This window comes from Patiria miniata, unplaced genomic scaffold (genome assembly GCF_015706575.1).
Source record: "Patiria miniata isolate m_02_andy unplaced genomic scaffold, ASM1570657v1 HiC_scaffold_20, whole genome shotgun sequence".
Classification (NCBI taxonomy): Eukaryota; Metazoa; Echinodermata; class Asteroidea; order Valvatida; family Asterinidae; genus Patiria; species Patiria miniata.
The window spans coordinates 35,501,407-35,522,543 of record NW_024037059.1 but is presented as its reverse complement, the minus strand read 5'-3'; the positions used below and the strand labels follow the sequence as shown (position 1 = coordinate 35,522,543).

At 40.1% G+C, this 21,137-nt stretch overlaps 1 protein-coding gene across 2 annotated transcripts; it reads left to right on the top strand.

Annotated features, from left to right (window-relative positions):
* Window positions 1-3,327: 3,327 nt before the first annotated feature.
* On the top strand, window positions 3,328-20,467 carry LOC119728856 (orexin receptor type 2-like). 2 transcript variants are annotated; one of them, XM_038201265.1, is made up of 8 exons: window positions 3,328-3,926; window positions 4,791-5,315; window positions 11,299-11,535; window positions 11,933-12,034; window positions 13,309-13,532; window positions 14,243-14,379; window positions 15,148-15,282; window positions 17,126-17,213. In XM_038201265.1, exons 2-7 carry the CDS (start codon window positions 4,971-4,973, stop codon window positions 15,267-15,269), a joined length of 1,167 nt encoding a protein of 388 aa, XP_038057193.1. In that variant the 5' UTR covers window positions 3,328-3,926; window positions 4,791-4,970; the 3' UTR covers window positions 15,270-15,282; window positions 17,126-17,213. The 2 variants fall into 2 exon arrangements, with proteins under 2 accessions (XP_038057193.1, XP_038057192.1); XM_038201264.1 differs by lacking the exon at window positions 15,148-15,282 and having other exon boundaries at window positions 17,126-20,467.
* The last annotated feature ends 670 nt before the right edge of the window (window positions 20,468-21,137 follow it).

The following is a 21,137-nucleotide window of genomic DNA, read 5'->3' as shown; positions in this document are numbered from 1 at the left end:
CACAGCTGTGATTTCATTTCATCTTTAAAGGGAATATACATCATTTGCTTTTGCTGTAAGTTTCAGAAATGGATGGAATTGAGGGGTTGGAAATATATAGCAAATATAGTTACACTGACTTTTTTGAGGTTTTGGGTTCGAAAATGCTATAAAAACCAAGAAAAACAATCATTTTCCTGTAGTCTGGTTCCCTGACTCCATTTGAGAAGAAACAGAGTAGTTTACATACATTGGGGAATTGTAAGGTCAGGGAACCAGTCTAGCTGGCTTGTACCCGTTCCTAAATGTGTAATCGATTGCAAACAAGTGCGATGGTCAACTGGGGCCAGTATTTGAAAAAAAACCCAGTTTTTTCCAACGCTGGTCGGCCGATCAGCGTTGGAAATTGATACAAAAATATCACTTTTCTTGAAAATGACAGTATACCAGGTGCCATGATTTTACAGGATGCTTTACACTGTCATTCACTAACAGTCCAGCAAAGTATTTCAAAATGATTTGGTAGTTTTATTTTTTGATGTTTGCAAATGTTGTATTTTCCCTTTAAAGAGGAACTCGTAAAAGCCTGCCACAAATTTAGCTAACTTTATTCATTAATACCTGGAAAATTAATTTTCAACAACGTCATACGATTTGTACATTCAACTAAATTGAATAGTAAATTAAATGTGACGATAGAAATACTCCAACGCAAATTCTCAATGTTTGGTGCACATCATATTACGTAACAATACACAATTTAAACTACCCTCTTAAGAGAGGCAATGAAGTCATTTTTTCCGGCGTGTGTACTTTGACCGTCATTGAAAGTTTAATTAAACGTAAATTATACTTTGGTGCTTGTGATCTCAAATTCTCAAAATCGCTCGTAAAAATTTCAATTGAAAATATTTTCTAAGATAGAAGTATGGTTGTTGTTGATGTACAGGGTTGGGCAAAAAGAGGGAAACCCAGTTTTGACAGCGATTTTCACCTACTTGTTGAGCATATTTCAAAAATTCGATTTAACGGTTTTAAAATTTTGATCTTCAAGCATAAGTGACGAAAAAATGATTGCAAATGCATATGTTGTTTTTGAGATATGGTAGTTTAAACATTTCATGTCCCAAACCTGTTTGTCTACGGACGGCTCTATTCCACATGATTGAATGAGCTCCGGAGCTTGATTTGAAGACAAAAACACTACACGACATGGACAACAGTGATTTTGGTGATTTGTATTCAAATTAGCATAATAACACTATTCTTGAGAGTTTTTAAACGATTTTTTTCACCACGTCTGGTTAAGAGCTATACCTCCCTACATTGTAAAAAAAAACTTCAAATAAGTAAAATAAGTAGACTAAAATTCCTATCAATTCCTGGGTTTCCTTCTTCATGCACCACCCTGTAGTAGTTTGGGCGCATCGCGAATGCAGTTGTATGAAGTAGGCCTATCATGCACGGAGTGACATTGGACGGTAAATTCAACGGAGTACCTATCTGCTGTGGCAGATGTTACTGCCGCTTGAAATGTGTTCCAAAAAGGGGAGTGACATTCTGAATGAGGCAGCATTGCAGCAGAGAGTTTTACATTCTTGGAACCTCTGAAGGCTTACCGCTATACACGTAGTACTTTAATCTGGATGAAAATATAATGAGGGCCTGGGACATTCATGGAACATTAGTTCCTAATGCATAACACATGCCGTGAAGTTCAATTTAGCGGTATCTGCTTGTCAGACACATGAAGCACTCTCATCAGTTTCCTCCATAAACTGGTCACGTTTTAGCCATTCTCACAAATTGAATCTACGTGATGGAAAGAGTAAATGATGTATATTTTTGTGAATGTCTTTGGAGATTTATTCATGGAATTGTTTTATGTATTTTATGATAGTACGGTTTAAAATGGCGTGCACTTCCGTGTTGTGACAAAGAAATAAAGTTACCTCAATTTAACTTTCATAGCCAAAGATGTACGTGTTATTTTACGGATTGTACATACGATTGTGTGTCTGGAATCAAGACTAGCACCCGAGAGTTCGATTTTGGAGGTCAAGACTTTGACCCCCGAATTTTGTTCTTGCAAGAACAACCCCCCAAAAAGGTCAATGTTTACAGGAAGGACGTTTATATTCTACTTGTAAATGCTCTTTCCAATAAATATCATTTCGTTAGCCCAATTGGGCCCATTCAAGGACGTAGTGTCCCTTTAACCTTTCCTATTAAAATCAACTCCCTGAATGACGTCAAGATTCTATGCTATACACTGGAGAATGTATCCAATGGAAAACAGACCTCCGATTGCACTGCGTCTCTAACGAGGCTTCAGTAACTTGAAAGCCCAGGGAAGCTGATCGACTTTTGTCCACGAGTCGCGTTCGGCCCTTTTGATAACTTGCCCATTCTGGAAACCCAGAAAAGCTAATGCGAAGAAAAGTATGGCGGGCAAATGTAACATTTAATCGTGAAATAGAGATATCTCTATAATAATGATATCAGTATTCCCAGACGTGCCGAGTTAAAACTAAAAAGTGATCTCAGATAGAGAGCTGTGGTTTTCCAATGAAGATATCTCTATTTCAAATGGAGACATTTAAAAATGTGTACACCACAGAAGAAGTGCATTGTTGTCAATATGCTCTCGGAGTTTCGAGGTCGTAGATGCAAATATTGGAACTCAGGAAGGCCAGGTACTTTTCACTGACGGCCATGAAATGAATAACTCCGGTAAAATCGTCCCTAAAATCAAACATTAGTACCGATTTTTAACCTAGATTGCAGCCCCTGGAACGCTTTGCATGTAAGACAAGACAAAACTCCGCAAGATGGATCAATGAAATTGCTCTTCGACTGAGCATTATGTTGCCACCGGCCCGCCTTTTAGTAGTTTGGTAATTAGTTTAGCAGACCTTTTAGTGGTATTACCAATCGATGAGATTGTTTCATCCGCGACTTTAAAAACGCCGGTTCCCGACCAACGGCAAAAACATTAAGACGATTACTGTCTACACAGTGAAAGTCATTAAATAATGCGATTTTCTAAATATAAAAAAAAATCTTGGCAACTGCCCAGTTTCGGTCACCAAACAAACAGCAGAAAAGGGTATCTTGACCTTTTCGTCAGCAGATCTCTTAATAAAAAGGGCATTAGCGCAAATCGGGGAATATTTTTTTCTGCAACTGTCAGTTTCTAAGGTGAACAAACAAGAATTCATAATATTTGACTTGGTAATGGACACCTGTTTTGGGGGCGATATTTACTGTGTATCAACTGCAGGCGCTTGAAGTGAAGTATTCCTTTTAATATGTCAATCCTGTTTTGTTTATGACCTGGCAGATCAATTGAGTCTGGGGCTGCACGCGGCGCCGGCTGAGGACGAGCCCAGAGGCATCCTAGCCAATGGCGGTTGTTGCTGATTAGAACTCATCGATGATTGGATATCAAAGGAAACCACGCCAGGAAAGAAGCGTTGTGATTGGCTAATGTCATCCTTAGGTCACCAACTTCATCCAACTTTATCCCCGTGTTGATCGTCCTGTGCATGAACTGTGTGTAGTATAACTGCGAAACGTGCATCAAGAAAGGGAAGTGACGTTGTTTCGGTAACTAGCATCTACGCTTTATGTGCTCTTTCAGTTCACCGAAGCGTGCACTGAAATCCGGAGGGTTGCGTTCTGAGAATTTTCCCTTCAAAAATCAACTGTCACTGCTTTAATTACCGTTTACGTCAGCACCGGGCTCACAATTGAAGTACCATTTTCTGAGAGTACTTACCCGTAGAACTGCTTTTAGCTGCACCAAAGGAAGGGGCCGCAAGAGCGCTGTTTGTTCCCGAGCCTCCATACTGAAGTATCCTTTTGGATGTAGAGAGAGTATATCGTCGCACGCGCATTGCATCGCGAAGTCATCATCGGGGTTCCTGACTGCTTGCCGTTACCCTGTAATGTATATTTCATATTTTTTTTCAGACAGCTTGACTTTTTTGAGTTTGTATAAGGTAATCTGTAATTTAAATTGCTCGTCTGATTTTTGCTTGATGTGCAAGTCAGTTTTCTCTGTTCTTATTGGCATTTCGCTGTTCAATTCAGATACAGACAATGTAAAATATAAACTGTATTAAACTAAACTCATCAAGCAAACTGCATCATAAAGCAGACTGCATCAAGTCAGAGCAAGGAATTCGCGGACGCAACATCCGTAATATACGACATTCATATTACAATATGTTATGTGAGCATGCACATCTTTCATAAATCTTAAAGACAACTGGAATGTACTGTGCTCAATAAAGGCATCCATCCATTGACTTGCATATAGCTCATATTGCTTCGTTTTTGTTACGCTTACCTATGAGGGTGGCTTTCGCCTGTTGTAATGCCACCGACTTACAATCAATCAGCCCAGTGAACCGAAGCTAACCTCCAAACTAAATGATCTGGAGCCTTGACCATCGCCCATGGGTGACGCACGTTCCCCTGGGGGTTGGAGCAATGTGCTGGATATTTAATATGTCTCGGGCTGTATCTGCAGAGGAATAAGGTTAATTGCTTTCAGGTGTACGTATTATATACTGGCGCATATTTTAATCGATCTTTTTTGGGCCCCACAAAACTTAAGGGTATCTTTTACATAAACTAAAAGGTGCAAAAAGTGAAAACGACAGTTTGAAAATTGCCATGCTTGTTTTTAATATTTTTAAAATAGATAAAACACTAAAAACCAAAATTACATTTAAAGCAAGATTAACGGTCATTGTTATAACATAAATGATATCCTTATTTTATTGCATTTGTTTATCTTGCAGGACATCAGCTCATAGTCTCTTTGTAGCAAAGAGTGTTCAGGATAATGTAGCCTGCCAAAGGGACATCGTTGCGCGTTGATTTTCGTGCAACTACATCTCCTGCATCGGAAATCTTAATTGGATGTGAGAACTCGGAAATGACCATTAACTCCATCCATTTTCAAGAGTAGCACCGTCGCAATGGATACCAATTCCACCAGTGACTATGGCTATGGGAGCAGTGACGATTACCTGGCTTCGATCTTCGAACTTTTTAAAGAAAAAGTGTACCCACGCCCTTACGAATACTTGATCATTGTCATCTATGGCTTGGTCTTTCTGCTGGCCATCATTGGCAACACGCTGGTGTGCATCGCCGTTCTGCGCAACGAGCACATGCGGACGGTTACCAACTACTACATAGTGAATCTAGCCGTGGCCGACATCTTGGTTTCGCTGGTATGTCTCCCCATAACGGTGGTGGTGGATATCTCGGAGTCCTGGTTCTTTGGGGATGTGATGTGCTCCGTCATCCCTTACATACAGGTTCGTGTACACTGTTAGTAGAGGCTTGTTAAAGGATAGACCGGAAGTGTGCATTGAAAGTAATATTTGCAATGTACAGCACGTTCCAAAATACTCGCAACAGTGTTTTTTTTTGCGAGGCTCTAGCGTCGCCGCGGAAACACGTACCGCCATTATATTTATATCATTTTAAAGCTTGGAATCTTAACTTTATCTCTGGTAAGTATTTGCCTTATGTTTAAAAGGAATTTTAAATGATTTGTGTTCAAAAAGAGGCATGTCGAAAACAAACTCAACCTATTTCAAGGAAAATCAATCATGCGGTTTTTTCTATTGTGGAAATGGTTCATCATGTTTACGATGTGACGATCTCGTTGCCGTTTACTTTCCGTGCTTGTATTTTTTTCAATCCACGTAGAATACACCTTAAATAAATTCACAATGTTGTTCTTCGTTTCAAGTTCAATTTTGAAATTCACTTGCAAGTATGTACTTATTCAAAAAGCGCGCTCAAAGTATGACTCAAGTTTTCATGTGAAACCGGTTGAGTTTGTTTTCGAAATGTCTGTATTTAAACACGAATAATTTAAAACTCTTTTCAATATCAAACCAATACTCACCAGGGATAAAGTTCAGATTCCAAGCTTTAAAATGGTATAACAATAATAGCGGTACGTGTTTCCGCGCCAACGCTAGAGCCTCGCAAAAAAGTTGCAGGTATTATGGGACGCGCTGCATTGTGGGACTGTTGCGCTAATTAAGGGGGTTTTGTGCAGCGCAAACCGTCCCACAATGCAGCTAACAAATACTTTCAGTCCGTATTTCCGGTAGAGCAGCTATCCGTAAAAGAGTCTGTAGACTCAAACAGACTTGGTAAAATACATGCGAAATTCACGGATCTACCAAGCACATTTACAAAGCGCAGAAATTCTTTGCTTAGAAAGTCCGAAGAGTTAAGCTTGTTTACCGGTCAAAATGTATGCTATATGCTCTCAACTGCTTTTTGCTCATAGCACTTGATTTACTATGAACTAGTTTCTGCTGAGCAGTTCTTTGAAATTGGTCCCAGATTTGTTCCATTTTGTGTTCTTGAGGAAGATAATTTGTCGCAGTATTGGTTGAATCCGATCGATGCAAAACACGTTCTGATCTAGTGGAACTCAATTCTTTCGCTAGTGTATAGAATTTTCAAAAGCAACACTAAATAGGTCAACGCGTTCTGGGCCACTGACCCACTTATGTCCGGAATGAATTCGCATTGGTCATCTAAATGTTGAGACAGACAAACACCAATGTATCGTGAAACCGATCTAAGTTTTCGCGCAGATAATTGTACATGCGTGCCCCCGCCTCCATTGTCTACCGGGGTAGGGAGCGTGTTTCCCGGGGGAGATAAGACGTGACAAGGCCGCTCTCCCTGCATTTTCTCGCGTAAGTGGTAATTACATCTCGTGTACCGTGTTAATTTAGCCGGGGCCTTGAGCATATTCTGTATTACCGTAGATTTGCCGCGCACGGTTCGCCATTTTACTCGATTGGTTTTGTGAATGTCCAAATGTCTCACTTCGGGATCCGATAATGTGCACTGCAGTAAGTCTATTTACATTCAATTTGACCCCAGAATTTATTCTCTCGATTAGTTTGTTCGTCGGGTTGGTTGTTTGTGTGTTTGTTTTTTGTTACTTCAGTCAACGGAAGTTGAATATGTTTTACTTGATGCCTTTTCTACCAGGTCCGTTCCGCTGAATTAAAAAAAAAAACAGAATGATATTCACTTGTACGTCACACAAAAAAAATCGGTATAGACAAATTCGGCGGCAGTCATTTTCTGCGGTGGCACCAGGCTCGCGTGAGTCGCGCTCAGGTTCTACATAAATACGCACGTCGGGCTCCTTCGACCAATAGGAATACCAAAATGCGTGCGCGCCTCGTCTTTAAGAACGCGTGCAGCATGCGCGTGAGCGCGACACCGCCTCAGTAAAAGCTTCAAAATTTGGTCTCCGGAGTCCACTATGCAATACGGGATATTATTATCATCTGTAACCGCTTAAATATTTTCCAAATTGAAACATCACCGCTTCCATGATTATCAAACGTGACAGTTTCCACGGAGTTGTAATTAACTTTTCTGTCTGTGATACTAAACCAGCAGCTGGGACTCGATCATTAGGATTCCGGATGACAACTGCAAACCAGCATAAGTCAATGGAACGGTCGTCATTATTGGCTTGAGAAGCTAGAGAGGTCATAAAATCAAGTCTCTTGGCTCGTTCATGGCCCTAAAATTTAAAAGCTGATGTCAAAAGTTCGAGGAGGGGCTACATATCTCTTAGATATTGCAAACCTAATAAACTGCCTTCTAAGAGGGAATCCGGAAGGGAACATCAAATAGGTGTATGAAATAGGTGGACGTTTTGTCGTAGTACGGGGTGTATCAAAAAAGGTAATCCAAAATCAATCGGCTCATGTGCATAAGTTAGAAAATTGTTGCATGTCAAATTGGTCTCATTTTAAAGATTAGTTCATTTGGCTTCAGTTTATACCAGATGACTGAACACCATTGCTTGCAAAACAAAGGCCAAAAATACAGATCCAGATCCACGCATATTTAAAACACACCAAAAAAGTAAACATAACCAGGAATGGGTCATTAGGGAAACTTTCCTATAGACTTGTGCACAGAATTTTTCCAACTTTAATGTGCCCTAATCCAATATTCCCTTGTCGTTTTTCCCCCGCAATTCGGTATGTTTATTAATTAGACCACGAGCAACAAAAATAACCTTATTTCGACGGTTAAAATGTCCCCCTAAAGGGGGCTGTGCCATTATTAGCGATTATGTGTCACCCTAATGACCGGTACGTGTCTTCCTATTTTCGAAGAAATTACGATAACGTGTCTCCCTAATGGTACATTTAGTAACATACGTGTTTTTGTAGATATTGGAAAAATAATAACACGATTAGTTAAGGTATTACTTTACATAATCCCTTTTTTCTCTGTACCGGGGGGGGGGGGGGACACGTAATATTTGAAAGTGAGGCTTATAGGGCTGCCCCCGAAATACTTATCTACGGTATGCATATGGGAAGTGGATTCGAGCTTCCATCAGTGATGTGTTATTGCAAGCCGTAACCTAACTTGCATTGTATTTCTCTGGTGCCAGAGGAGCCGTCCTGTCGTCCATTTTGGCCCTTACTGACCGACTCACTGAGTCACTGACTGTCATTCAGTCTATTTCAGTGTCAGTTGGTGCAAGGGTGGATCCAGAACACAATTGGGGGGGGGGGGCAAAAAAATCGAACGATTACAGTACAAGTTCTCAATATAACAAATTAATCATTCTTGCAATTGTCCTCCAAAAGAAAAGAAAGAAAATGAAACAAAAAGTTATGTGGCGATGGCCAAGTCTTCAGGAGTCGGACTTATGACCCTAACTCAATGAGCCCCTTACCGACTTCCATATAGAACTCTTCTGGGTCTCGGTACCCGGCCCACCACACCTCCTTCCCTGTCCATCCATGTAACTCGAAAGTCAGGCACCATAAAGGGAGGAAACGAGGTGGCACCCTAAGCCTTGCTGCCGAGTCAGCAAAAGAACCCCGTACCTATACGCAGACGCCAACCTGGACTTCGCAGACAGTCCCAACTTGTGAGTCAGCTTACCGACCGACCGAGCTAACTGCTGTTGGTAAATGACGACGGGAAACTAATACTCTTAAATGACAGAACCGCGGGCATCGAAAGCCCAAAAAAATGACACCAAGCGGTTTCGAACCCCTAACCCTGGGTCCGCTGTCAGACAGCTTAACAACTAGGCTGTTTCAGTAGTTGCTTTTCTCTTTGCGTTTAAACCATTATACTTATTCCCGCAGTTGGAGAGTTACTTTGTGTTTCATAGCTGCACGAAAGATGCATCAGAATCACGCTATACACGCGAATGCTGTTACGTAACTCGTTTCTACAATCATTGTTATGTAGCGAACAGTTGACTATTCAGAGTCACTGTACGAGCAATTAACCTTACTAAGCTCGTCCTTACTCCGTCTCATCAATTGTTTCGCGTCGCGCGTCTTTCGGTCGGCACTGACATATCGCGCTGATTGAGAGAAATTGTAGCAAGTTTCCCCTACCTCATTATATTTATATCAAACTACTGACACCTTTACAAAATATTTACGAGGGAAATTTGTTTGTTTGATTCCAATTCAGCTCCCTTAGCTGTAGCTTGGGAAAAATCATCTTTTCTTGTACTTACGCTAAGTCTGGGGAATGATGCCATTATAATACAATGTCACATTAACGTCAGCCGGTGGCATGATTAGAATCGTGACCATGCGAGTGCAGTGACGGCCAGTGGCGTAAATCTGTGCCGTCGAGTGGGGGTGGGGTGGGGTGGGGAATGCGGCGTGACCAAAATCATAAAATCCGTGCGATTCACAATGCAATGCGCCAACAAGAGTTTGCCATAGAGAGTCAGTTGTTCAAATTTACGGTCGACAAAACAAGGCCCATTTGAATGAGTGTCATTAAACAACTTTAGGTAATTGGTTATGAATTTGGGTGTAGCGTTCTGCCGCCTTACTAAAAACACAATATTGATACAAAGAAAAGAAAAGGGCAAATTTATACTCGAATCATATCCGCTAACGAAACTACTGACCGGAAAAAAAACTAACAATTTCAAACGTCCCGCGCTGCGAATTTGTCGACATTCTCCTATAATGCACTAGGAAAAATGAACTCTCCGTGGCAAACTTTTGGTGGTGCACTGCATTGTGAAACGCCCGAATTGCCCGGCCGTGGACATTCGAAGGGGGGGGGGAGGGGGAGGGGCTGAACACCACATTATACTAGGGACGCTCTTTATCAGTTATGTGTACTCTTATTGTATTTTAAAAAGCTTTTGTACGTTGTTTCTCCACGTTTCGGTGCTATGAATACATTTTAGTTGCTGGGACGTTCGGAAAATACCTCAAAATCTTATATATTATTTTCTCATCACAAAAAAGTGGGGATGATTCAATAGCCCCCCCCCCCCCCTGGTTAAAAAGTGTGGGGTATATACCCCCACCCCAACCCCGGGAACTATGCCCCTGATGACGGCGCACAGAGCCAACGATCCTGTCACTCGCATAGTCATTTTTTCGTCTATTTTCGTTCACATTGCAAGGATTACATGTTACCCAGAGCACAATTTACTGCCAACATTGATATACACTTTTAAGAAAACAATGTTTGCATTACATTTTAAAAGCGCGAGGAGCACTTTTATTTCTTTACAGGTCAGTTTTCCATTGACGTATCTTGATCAGTACTAACTATGCCAGTGCGAAGCCTATGCGGCGTGGGGTTCGGGGCAGCCCCAGAAAAAAAATGGATTCTAGGCGCCCTGTGGTGCGATCTGAGGCAATTTCTGACGACTGCGAAAGTTTAGCACGAGATCATCATTTAAACATCTTTTTTCGAGTTTGGAGTCATTTAATCAGCTGTTCTGAGCTCTGGAATCAAATGTAGGCTACATTTTTTAGTCAGGGACGAAAATCGTTGGGAAACGAACATGTCCCCCGTTCCCGTTGAAATAGTTTTTACAGTGTAAGTAAAATGAGTTTTTTTTCACAGGTTTTTCTTAACTACGTATTATGTGTTTGTCTCATAATACACACAGCATGTTGTTTCTCAAACGTCCGCGGAATGCGAAACACTGTGCGGCAGGATTCACAACTAGCACCCAACAGCTCGATTTTTTTTAGTCAAATTTTTGACCCTCGGAATTCGCCACGACGGTGGAAAGCGTTATCAAAAATGATGAATCAAAACCTGTCTTGGGAACTTTGACAATGCGTCCCAAGAAATTATGGGCATGCCTCACACGCTGTATTGAAGCTCATGCACGCGCATGATGATTGGTACAGTAAATCTAAATCAGATATTGGCCCCAGACTACTTTTATAGTAACAAATAATTTAAATAAATTACTTACCTCGAAATTTCTGTTTGCAGAACACCTCAGTGTGTGTGTCCATCTTCACGCTCACCATGATCGCGGTGGACCGCTATCTGGCTATCTGCCGCCCTCTCAAGTTCCAGATCTCCTCCAAGCGGACCGTGATCACGGTCATCGTCATCTGGGTCCTATCCCTGTTCACGATGCTACCCAACTCGCTCAGTATGGTCACCCGGTCAGAGCCTATCATGGAGACCTTCGGGAAGCCGCTCTGGCTGACCAAATGCAGTGATGTAAGTTTTATATTTCTTGTTCCAGAGGGGGCCGATCCAGTCTACAGGGCGAGTAAAAAAAAAAAACGAAACCCAAATGGCAGGACCAATTTTTGACTGAAGTTTTGCATGTAGCACTTTCAAAATCTGGGATATAAAAGCCCGGTCAGTAAGCTTTCTTTTTTGAATCATTCAAGTCACTCATGTACTTTTCAAGTCATGAAATCTTCAAGTCATGAAATTTTCAAGTCATGAAATTTTCAGGTCATGTTTTACATCCGCACATTCCATTTTACTTTGCCTGTAATTTTGTTGCATGAAGTTTCCTGTATTTGATATGAGAATGTTCAAATTCAAAAACGCTGCTTTCACGTCCGCATTGAAATGATACCTGTTACCGTTATTTGGTTATTAATAGTTCAAATGGGAGGATTCTCCGTGGAGGGCAGTGTACGCTGTAGTGACGCTTCTTTTCACCTACCTACTTCCATTGTGTGTTGTTGGAGTTGCTTATTGTATGGTGAGTGAAAACCATTGTCCTCATGTATCCTCTTGAAAAGTGTTCACCTTATTGATCTCGCAGGAAAATAACTCTTCTGTTGCTCTTGCACTTCGTTGAACTTTGAACTCTGGTGTTGAGAAATGAAAAAAGAGGGTTACGATAATACATGAAAACCGTATTCTAGATATTTAGCAAAACTGAGTTTTAAAACCCCGGCTTCGTCCCCGGTTTTGGCTCTGGATCCAGAGTTATCAAGAAGCCCTTAATGGCCAACCACATCTCAAATGTAGTAAACTGTCTTGCCCAAGAACACATGCACAATGTTCCCCGTCAGGGTTCGACCCCACGTACCACGGCACGTGAGTCAAACACCATAACCATTGGACCGCAGTTCTCCACAATTGTGTGGGTGAAAGTTATCTACGATTTCGTCACCGTTTTCACGAAGGGGCGAATTTCATGAAAATCGTCTGTTTTTCGAAATTTGTTTTTGGGGTGAAAATGAATAAATATATCAATATCTACAATCTGGTGAGGGGCTATACTTTCAAAAAATTAATTAAAATCTTAATTTACCTAATTAGCGAGTGGGCGAATTTGCCAAAAGTGCCGTTTTGCGTTTTCACGAAGGGGCGAATTTCCGCACTCTGTGGTATTAATAAATTTTTAGTAAATAGATATATCACGAAGGGGCGAATTCCAAGCGCGTGCAATAAAACATTTTCACGAAGGGGCGAATTTCAAGGCGCATGCGCAGTGGGGCAGAATCTGCGTGTACTGTACAAAAAATGCATTGACTCAGACCGCAGAAGGGCGAAATCTGCGCGTAGTGACTTTAGCGTTTTCAGGAAGGGGCGAGTTTGCTAAATTCTGTAAAACTAATCACCTATTTTTCTTAAAGTTTGCTACATTTAGGAAGATTAGAAGCTCTGCTTTCCTCTGATACCTAAATCTTGCATATTTTATGCATCTTTAAGTTTCAAATTGTCAAATGAAAAAAGGACCAACTTCAAACGCGATTATATCGAATGTTTGTTCAGACAGTGAAATACTAAATTCGCCTCTTCTTGAAAACGGTCACGATTTGTTCGTGTCAAAATGACACCTGTCTGGGTCAAATAGCCCAGAAAAATCAAGAGAAAATTTATTTGACCTGAAAAAGTGTCAGGTTTATGACCTGGATCTGGGTCGAAACTGACCTGTGGCTTTAAATAGTCAATGTAAGGGGTCTAAAGTTATCTTTAGGTTGAAGCATGGCCGCCTGGTAACCTTTTCAACCTTGCCCATTCCAGGTGTGTCTACGGCTTTGGTCTGGTATCCCGTCCGACGAGACAAGTCACAAGTCCAGCAACAACAATGCTCAAGGCAACGGCAAGAGCAAGCGCGCCCCCCGCAGCATGAACAAGAGCACCGAAGCACAGCTGCAATCTCGCCGAAAGGTGGCGCGCATGCTGATTGTCGTTGTGGTCCTGTTTGCTGTTTGCTACCTTCCTATACGTGTCCTGAACGTTTTGCAGTGAGTCGTACACTCTTAAAAGTTACTGGTCGGATGTGACCCGAAATGACCTGGAATCCAGATCGTACGGTATTTGATACTTCAACGGGTGAAAATGACACCTTTTGGGGCCAAGATGACATTCTCTGGATCGATTTCCGTGTCATTTTGACCAAAAACCGTGGCAGAAATGTCATTTTGACCCTACAAAGTACGTGTCACTTTGACCCTGAAAAGTATCAGGTGAAAATGTGACCCGGATTCCGTGTCAAATCCGACACGGGACAGTTTAGACTATTTTACAAAGTAACAGCTTTTGACTTACAGGGATATTTTTGGTAGTACCAAGTATTCACATGTACGTTGTGTGTGGTTTTGAGAGGATCTTTGCACACGCCATGTAAAAACATCTAACATAGGAAAGCCAGCCAGAGAAGCAAACATTAACATAACATCGTAGAGTTACAAACATGCAACACAGCTTCCCTGGTGTATTGCTTTCCGCAAGTGACTATGTGAAGTCAACCCATTTGTGAAAATTTGTTTAGGTATAAGTGGTATAAATGCAATGTATACATGACTCCAGATTATACTTTTCTCGGGTAAAAATCGGTGTCACTTGACCAAATGCAAATTGGTGACTAAATGTAACAATGTCTGTCAGGTATAATGCCATCTTTTCTTGATTTCACCAGTGTTTGTCTTTGTCTACTTTACTAACAAACTTTTAGAGCTTTTGGAGTGTTTGGTTTGGACAACATTGACATGATGCGGCATGGAGAAAAGGTCACTGTCGCTTATCTGATAGCGCACATTATGGCGTTCTTCAACAGCGCTATCAACCCTGTCATATACAACTTCATGAGCGGTAAGTTTCAATGCCATTACAAAACAGGTGTTTTGAGAAAGGTCTTGCAACATTCTTAAATGTACCGGTTCAGATTCAACCCGAAACCGGAGCAGATTCGACTCGAAACTCTTTTTGGTCAAAATTACAATGTCTCTTTTAAATGACACTTTCCTTGATCAAAATTGATAATTTGTGTGTCAAAAGGACAGGTTTTCCGGGTCAAATGGCCCGGACGAGTGTCTCGGTGAAGTGTCGTTTGACCCGGAAGAGTGTCAGGTCAAATCCGACCTGCCGTTGGGTCGAATCTGACCCGGGACTCGAAGCAGTGAACTTGAGTTAATCGTAAGTGAATGAAATTAGGTTATTTTCTTGATCAATCCAATGGGTTTCATGTAAATGTATCGGTGGTAAGAGATGACCATAACTCAATACAATGCAAACCTATCCACTGTTATCGTTTGTGGTATAATTTGCTTAGCCTCATCATTGTCTGAGGTTGTTTGCTGATAGCATTTCCGGGACATTTGTTTGGTTTGTAGTTTTGTATGCCTGTCTGCACTCCGTGTCAGTATCACAAAGAAGAATTGAAGTTACTTTCATTTTTGTTTGTTTTAGGTAACAATATTTGTTGTTGGCCCATTGTAAACAAGGTGCATGCTCAGCACAGTAAACTATAAGCATGTCAGTTTCCCACCTTGTTTTATACTTTTCGTACAAACGTAATATAAAACTATTAATACTCCTCTCTTCGCGACTGGCAAGTATCTTAAATTCATCCACTCCCAGAAAAATTCCGGCGGCAATTTCGAAGGCTTTTGTGTTGTCAAGGAGAGCCCCTACGTCAGCATTACGTCACAGAATACAAAAGCCGGAGTGCTACAAATCGCACACGTTGCAGGGTGGTATAGGGCTACCTGTTAAGTAAGTTCCAATTGCTGGGTTGGTATAAACATGTTGGCTACTTACCAATCATCAATGTAACTTGGCAACATTTACCTTTAAATGGACGCAGTGCCTTAGTTTTCGAATTGAAAACAATATGACAACAGTCTGAAAGATTTGTGATTTTTCAGAATCAAGCAAGTGTGCCCTCACAGCAAATTTGAATGTGTAATACTCCCAAATGTTCAAAGAGTCAAACTAGGGACTAGACGATTCTGGATGAAAAGCACTCTTAACTTTGGATTGAAATACTCTGACAAAAAAAAATAAGTAAATTGGAAACTTGACTGAATTCACGATCAACATGAATATGATGGCACGAGTTTAATTCTAAAACATCTGCGTTTTAACGCCAGTTGGTCGGAGTAAAAATTGAAGTTGTACTCTTTCGAAATAGAAGAGTATATACCTGTCAAAACAGGTCAATTCAAACTTTTGTTTTATTAGTATGATACTGGTATTTCGTCCTCTTAAGTTTCGGTTACACAAAATTATTTTTTTGCTGTTGCAACTGTGTTAGTTACGGGCAGTTAGTTGCTTTTTGGTTTTATATTGATTACTTTCTTGGTATTCAAAATATGCATGTTTTTTAAGAAAAAAATATTCCATGGTGAATAAACTGAAATGGAAACTGATGGCACTGTGTCCCTTTCAGAATGAAACGTTATCCAGATACATGTACTTTCTTCAGAAACAATGTAGAACTATATAGCAATGATTTGGCTAGGCATGACATTCATTTAGCATACTTACTGAGTAATATTCAGAGCCAGCCTGTTTCGTGTACATGGTCATTTTTACATTGCAAGTATCAATACGACATTTATATCAAGATTCATGTAAATAGAAATTAGCAATACAACAATCAAATGCAATCATTCGACGATGAAGAGTAGAAAAGCTCACCCATTCCTCAGAGAAATTGCTGTTGAATATGACTAATTACTTTCATCAATATGTTTTTCCATTGGTATTGTTGGGAATGCAAATATGTACAAATGCGTTTTTATGTCACCTCACCTGATGTACACATCGCCGATCAAATTTGACACTGAAAGCAATTGTTGCAAGCAACTTTGTCTATCCTGTCTATTTTGTCATTCTGTGGTAGTTTAGTGCATGCTCGTTAAAACTTGACAATAGGATCACAATGCATGATACAGCGAGTGATCAACTAAACTATTAATTTGCTTCATACAAAATGTAGTTAGATTGTGCATTTGGAGTACACAAGTTTGTACAGCTTCTCTCGCCTTTTCCATCTTTTCACAAAAGTGTGTAACATTCAAATTCTAATAATTATCTTTTTTATGCATTCACATTGTAACATCTTTCTCTGATGGGACTGTTATGTCCGCCATTGCTACATACCGACAATGCCGTAGATTTAATAACGTTTTTTTTTTATATCTATTTAATACTTTTTATCCATTTCAAGTCATATTATCATAAAAATCATTCTCAGTTTCTCTAAGTTTGTGCTGGCTGGACATCATCTATTGTTTCCCATTGCGGCAATCATTTTTGTCGCATCCCCGTTTTTAGTACTGAGTACCATTTGACTATACGTATTTTAAATTCTTCAATTTGAACTCAATATTCGATCTTCGTATCGTATTAATCATCATAATTTGAAATCAAGGTTTAATCTATTTGGAATCCTTTGTGGGTGCGCCCTCTCGCGGTCGAACTAATTGTCTAACGCCCATCGGTGTGAAAACTCCCCAAATCGAGTGATTACCCCCAATCGATTGATTAATATCGAAACCCGTCAACTGATTAAAGTATTGCCATTGATGTTTCTGTTTCGTCTCTTTTGCAGCCAAGTTTCGTCAGGCTTTCAAGATGGCGTTCAGCTGTTGCCTGCCCGCGTCCCAACGCCAGTCTCGCAACGCTGGGCGCTACGGATACAAATGCCAGTCTTTCATTCACAGCACGGCTGTGTCAGATACTCGCATGAGCAACACCAACACGGAGTGTATCTCCATGACCAACAGGCCCAACTCCATGCACATCCCGGATGCTTGAGAATGCGTTGCGAAGTTAGCACAAGTCGTAAAAAGTCATAAACAGTCATAACGGGTCAGTCACAAGGAGCGCTCTAGTCGAGTCTATCAAAGTCCATTACAAGTCATCCAGTCCCAAGCTCAGCCATGAAGCTATTCAAATGAACTGTGATAAAAGCATTCCTTTTGTTATTGTTCACCCATTGGCACTTGTGAATGGACTTGTGAATGGACTTGTGATTTACTCAACTACAAACACCAATACCAAGCCATCAAAAGTCATCCTAAAAGTCGACCGGTCGCAGGTCAAATGACGACCAATTGAAGGAACAGCGATAAGTGAATTCTTGATACATTGTTCATTTGCTGTTAATTGTAAACTGGCTAGCAAATGGCTTAATGCGTTTGACAATGTGACCGACTTAACTGACATGCTAAAAATGAGGCTTTATAGAAGACACAACATTGAAAGACATATGTCTTCACTCCTATACGCAGCATGTCAATGCTTAAGTGAGCCGTTTACACACGCTTCCTTGGAGGGAAATTACATTATAATAGAATGAACGTTACGTGTGAAAAATGTACTTCAACATGACAGTATGCAAATGCCAATGCTTAAGTGAGCCATTTATACACGCTTCCTTGGAGGGAAATAACCTTATAATTGAGTGAACGTTACGTGTGAAAAATGTACTTCAACATGACCAAAAATCAAGTGATAAATATTCGATCAATAACAACTAAACACTCTCGATAGATCTGCAAAGTAAATATGTTTCACAATCAGCTTACCCCTCTCACCTTTTTAGCTTATGGACATTCAGACACGCATTTTTTACATCACGTTCACGGCAATTCGTACCAAAAAAAACTTGCAAAGTTTTCTTTACTTCTGCAAAACTTTCTTTTGATTTGATCCAAGCAGATATGTTTCTGAAGCATAATATGTCTTTCGGTCTTTCGTAATCGATTATTTTGTAATAGCAAAAGCCACATACCATTAATTTGCATATGTGTTATGAATTATAAGAATCTACAAGTGTAAATGTATTAGTCAAAAGCACCTAGTTCTAATGCCTTCTTTTCTGCACAATTTAGCTAAAATGTTTACAAGAACATGATGAATGAATGTGGATTTGTATCACAAATGCGTTACTGGTAGAGTAACTGTACCAAAATAAGATTATTGAGGGATATGAGTTTTGTTCTAACCAAGTAAGTAATGATTCGTAAGATGTAGACTTACCTTTGTGTTAGAAAGTCTGAAAAGAATTTTGGTCTGTGAATAGTTAGAGTAGAATTGATACAGTCCTCATCTTTATTTAGTCTCACAAATACATGTAGTCGTTATAAGTAAATACAACTTTACCCTGAGTTTGTACTTGTATAGGCGCATGCAAAGAGGTTAAGGACTTTTAAAAAGTAACTCTTAAACTAAATGGGCTGTTTGTAATGTGCAAAAACACGTCATACAATAGTCCATAAGTCGTCTACTTTGCAGTACCAGCTCACTGTTTAATTACAATGTATAAGTGAATCCCTATAGTATGATAATCGACTTAAGAAAAGTTGAAAATCACATTTTGACAGAATTGTGTAGTAGCACGCGTACAACTTTGTAAACAAAAGTGTGTCAAAGGTTACTTATATTAACACACACTGGTTATGTACCATTTTTCATTCCGAGAGGCTGAATGTAATAAGTATTTCAAACGATACTTCATACACTTCCGTACTTACTGTCCCTTCGTAATCCTTGTAAATCCTTGTACAAAATGCTTTAGATAACTTTGCAACTTGTGTGAGTTTAATTGATAAATATATTTTGTCACAAATTTATGTACATATTTCGGCACAAACTAGATATATTTATCTTAAAAAAAGGATGTATTGGAGATTGTGACTTGTAGAACGTGTAGAAGGTGTAGAAATACGGTGATGATTTGTAAATTGGCCATATTTTTGAGCGAATGTGAGAAAACATCCCTTTTATTAAAGCAGTTTATAGTAACTTCAACAGGATTGTAAAAATGTAACTTTTGAGCTGTGACAATATGTAAACTTACGTCAATAACCTTGGGTTCACATCTATTTATAGCCCCAAAATGGCGTCGTTACAGCGCCCTCATTCGTTGAAGAGCTAGGCCCATTCCCGAAGGGGCATTTACGGAATAGAGGTTGAAAGGGGGCAGTGTATCGTACCGAGAACCCGTTTGTTGTGTGGAAAGATTTGCTGTTTTCCACGTCCATTACGAGTTGGGTTGGGAAACTGGGTAATGTCTTCTGAGCGTATTTTGACATTGAACCCGACCCCGTTTTCTGTGTCATACGATAGAGTAGGACACTAAATGGGGTCTCTCTATACTCACGTCTCTTGCTCTCACATTCTCACTTAATTTTCTGTCCCATTTACGAGGACTTGAAATTCAATTCAAAATTCCACAGCGATTTTTTTTTTCTGTTTCTTTTCATGAGACATTTGCCGCTTACGGGTCATATTGCTGTGAGATTATGTGTATATTTAAAGGTCCAAGATGTACGATTCACCCAAAAAAATGCATAAAAATGTTGACACTTTTGCAACTTAGGAAAACCGTTTATAAGTTTAGAACTGAAGTGTGAGATATTGGGTTAAAATTGTTAAGCCCTAAAAGTCTGGGTTTTGAGTGAATTCCCTGGACAAAGATGGCCTTGTTACATAGATAACAGAGGAGAAAATGTATATTGTTTCGGAAATTAAAGATTACAATTTTATGCCATGAGGTTTGTGATATTGAAAATTGCTTCGAAACTATATTGAATTGGAATTTCATATTTGGTATCATTGAAATTTATTTTGTTGTGTTATATTATTAAAGTTAGGGTTGTTAACTTAACAGAAAGTATCAGGAATGAAAATCAGGAATGAATTTCGGAATTTCACTCGGTTCCTTGTTAGTCATTATTTTAAGTTATCGTAAGTTTCAAGGTTCAAGCTGGACATTTGGATACCATTTTTACAATATTTGTTTTGTACGCTTTAATACTTATACCGGATATGATTTGAGTTAACTGCGGAAGATGTTTTTTTTAATTATGTGGAAATGGTAAACCTGTACAGGATATTTTGTTCTTCCTTTGTTGTTAATCAATAAATGCACAGCGTTAGAATTAAACTCTTCCAGGTCTAGTGTTTGTATCAAAGTTGATCAAGATTCCATGTTTGTGATGCTTTAGCATATTTTGGAGAACGAATAGATGTTCGTGGGTTATGTTATAATTATTTGGGTGGGCATGGGCGTCGCGAGGGAGCAAGGGGGCGCTTGTCCCCCCCCCCCCCCTCCCACCCCCGAAAAAAAAGCAAGAGTGAAAAAAGCTGAAAGAGACAGAGAGAAAAAAAAACGAAAAGGAAAAGGGGTGCGAAGTCATATTGCTATTAATTTTATACATGGGCAACCGCAGGCCTGGGTGTCAAAGGGAGTGGGTTGGGCAAATGTCCTGCCCCCCCCCCCCCGCCCACCCTCGAAAAAAATTGATAAATTGAGAAAATGCTAGAGAAAGTACAAGGATTTTGGGAAATAATGGGCTTTGCCCCCCTCTAGAAAAAAATCCTGCCGACGCCCATGCGGGTGGGTAAAATGAGAGTGGTGTAGGACTGTTTAACTATATACAATAGTTGCACTTACCCATCGTAACTTGTGATATCATGCGTTTACTTGAGGCATCCTTTGGTCATCGCATCCTGTCCATTGTAGTATGCAGGCAGACCTGTGAAAAGACGTCGGGAGGCAATATGGCCTGGCTTTTGTCGAGGCATAGATAAAGATGAGACTTTCTGTGATTCTG